The 3,279-nt window shown below is 52.9% G+C and overlaps 1 protein-coding gene across 1 annotated transcript in view; it reads right to left on the bottom strand.

Moving 5' to 3' along the window:
* The window catches only part of ANO7 (anoctamin 7), a 33,340-nt gene that overhangs the window by 12,920 nt on the left and 17,141 nt on the right, over positions 1–3,279 (bottom strand). Inside the window, exons 13-15 of the mRNA XM_007943299.2 lie at positions 3,008–3,154; positions 2,333–2,431; positions 2,153–2,255 (exon numbers count right to left, since the gene is read on the bottom strand). Coding sequence (XP_007941490.2) covers positions 2,153–2,255; positions 2,333–2,431; positions 3,008–3,154 — 349 coding nt within the window. The remainder of the gene's footprint in view (positions 1–2,152; positions 2,256–2,332; positions 2,432–3,007; positions 3,155–3,279) is intronic.

Consider the following 3,279-nt stretch of genomic DNA (forward strand, 5'->3'; position numbering starts at 1 on the left):
CACACACACAGTTATATCCACACAGAAACATACAAATATCATCGAGAGCCTGCTCAGGCCCGGCCCCCCCACACACACATATACACACTTATATCCACACATAAACACATACAAATATCACAGAGAGCCCGCTCAGGCCCAGCCCCCCCCACACACACACTTATATCCACACATAAACACATACAAATATCATCAAGAGCCCGCTCAGGCCCGGCCCACAGACATGCACAGACACACACACACACTTATATTCACACATAAACAATACAAATATCACAGAGAGCCCACTCAGGCCCAGCCCCCCCCCACATATACACACACTTATATCCACACATAAACACATACAAATATCACAGAGTGCCCGCTCAGGCCCGGCCCCCCCCACACACATATACACACTTATATCCACACATGAACACATACAAATATCACAGAGCGCCCGCTCAGGCCCAGCTCCCCACACACACACTTATATCCACACATAAACACATACAAATATCAGAGAGCCCACTCAGGCCCGGCCCACACACACACACATGCATACACACATGCACACATATACACACTTATATCCACACATAAACACATACAAATATCACAGAGCGCCCACTCAGGCCCAGCCCCCCCACACACACATACCTACACACATGCACACACATGCACACATATACACACTTATATCCACACATAAACACATACAAATATCACAGAGAGCCTGCTAAGGCCCAGCCCACATATACACACATATACACACACAAATAATCACACAGAGAGCCCACTCATACCCTGTCCACATATACACATATAAACACACATGCTTCATGCATGCATATATACACACAAATATTACAAAGAATCTGCTCAGGCTCTGTCCACACATACACATGTATACACACATACACAAACACACACACATACGCACATGCATACATGTACATAAATACGCACACAATATTGCATGCACACAATACAATGCACATGCACACGTGTATGCAATATACATATGTGTATACATATACACACATACACATATATGCACACATACATAAACACAAATATGCACACAAGCATGCATTGTATATGTACACACATACATGCAACACATAGATATGCAATCATATGTATACATATCCATATATAGACACAAGCACACACATATACACATACATGTATAAACCCACTGCTGTCGAGTCAGATACGACTCACAACAACCCCTCCTTGGATTTTCCAAGGTGGTATCACTACAGAAATAGATTGCCCCATGTGCTGGTTAAGTTTTGTGTCAGCTTGGCTGGGCCTCGTTGAGTGGCTGGGCAGCTGGATGTAGTATTCCTCATGATGAGACTGGTCATCAACTCCATGGTGGAATCTACAGTAAGCAGCTGAGTAGCTGCCTTAGGTATGTGGTCTGCTTCCTGTATGTAAGGAGAGCCTTGGGGAATGGTCTCTAGCTTATGGCACACTTGAGCCCTGCATGTAGCCATGTCGTTGTTCAGCAGCCTGCCATGCTGTGCTGACCTTGGGACTTTTAATGGACTTGAATTAATGGCCTGCCATGTGGTTTGGTAACATCAGGACTGTGCCTTTTTACTTGCTGACCTTGGGTTTGTCAGTCTCAGTAGCTGTCTGACTGAAAAAAAAAAAAAACCTCTAGCTCCAATGGGCCGGGAGCAGGAGGCAGAGCTGAACCCCTAGGTTGAAGGGCTTTCACCCAGCCCCTAGAGCCTGGCACTTTGAACTCCTACTTAATGCCTCCAAACTGTAAGAGAATAAACTACTGTTTGTTAAGGCCATCCCATTTGTGGTACATTCTTGTCAGAGTGGCACTAGGTAACCAGAACAACATGTATACACATACACATGCATATACATACACACAGCAAGCACATATACACATGCACGCACACACACATATACACATGCACACACAAATACATACACATGTGTGAATATGCACATATATGTAACAGCCCACACACATGCACATACATACGCACACAAGTATACACGCACATCACAGCCAAGCCCCCGCCTGCAGCTCCCCAGCATGCAAGCTTCTAGGCAAGGGAGGCCACTGGGGGACCATTTTGGGAGCTGTTAGGGAACACTTAGGAGTGAGGGCTGGGCCCATCTGCTTGGGCATCCTGCTCACCCCAGCGCGTCAGGATGTGGGCCAGGTACACGTAGATTTTAGAAAGGATGAGGATGATGATAAGGTTCACCACAGAGCCCAGGAGGCTGGCCATGCGGGACGCCTGGCAGGAGACAGCCTGGTCAGTGTGGCCCTGAGTGTGGTCAACCCTCTGCCCACCTGGCAGGAACAGGGCCTCACCCAGGTTGCCAGGAGGACGTTGTTCAACCTGGACACCAGCACGGCCATGACCGCACGGTACAGGATAATGGACACAAGGCACATGACCACCACGGCCACCTGTGGGGTGCAGAGTACATGGCTGCCATGGCCGCCTGTGGGACCCGGGGCACAGAACACCAGCACCAGTCCTCGCAGGCCAGCGCCTCCTCCACCAGGAAGCCTCTCTGCTCTCCTCACCCCTGTCTGTGATCCCAGGCTGTGGCCTCTCTCTCGGTGTGGGTCAGACAGGGGTGGGGTGCACAGATACTGCATTTACGATGGGGGGTGGCTTTGGGGCATCAGGAGAGTGCACAGCCTTGTTCTTAGCACCTCGCGTTACAGGACAACCCCCCCCCACCGTTTGCGGGCACTCAGCTGGGAGCGCCTGCCGTCGCAGAGGGGAGGGAGGCCACAGCCAGCCACCCTCCCGGCTGAGAAACCCCTACGGGGAGACCTCCCAGAGCCCCCTGCCTGCACACCCGCCGTGTGCCAGGGATCACAGCCCAGCCTTCTGGGGCCCTCTGGAGCCCAGCACCAGGGCCTTTCCGGGGCAGCGAGGCCGCGGGAGTCCCCCAGCACCAGGGCCTTTCCGGGGCAGCGAGGCCGCGGGAGTCGAGGACAGGCGACCGTGGACCCACGGAAGGTGGCCTCTACCATCATCAGAATCACCACGGAGCCGGCCAGCGCGCGCCTTGCACGGCTCCTCGGGGGAAAGTAGGGCTCATCCTCGCCGGTGATGGGATTCCGGGCTGTCGTGGGGGCCGTGGCAGCGAACTCGGGTCGTGGCCTCTCCTGCAGGGAGCACGTGTCAGCGGGGCCTGGGCAGGCAGGCGGCAGGCGCATTCCATCACCTCCCAGCTGGAAGTCCTGGTAGTGGAGCAGGCCCAGCAGCAGGCGGGGGCAGGGCGGGGCGGGGCGGATTGCCT

The sequence above is a fragment of the Orycteropus afer genome, unplaced genomic scaffold (assembly GCF_000298275.1).
Source record: "Orycteropus afer afer isolate SDZICR_OR568_19922 unplaced genomic scaffold, OryAfe1.0 scaffold00006, whole genome shotgun sequence".
Classification (NCBI taxonomy): Eukaryota; Metazoa; Chordata; class Mammalia; order Tubulidentata; family Orycteropodidae; genus Orycteropus; species Orycteropus afer.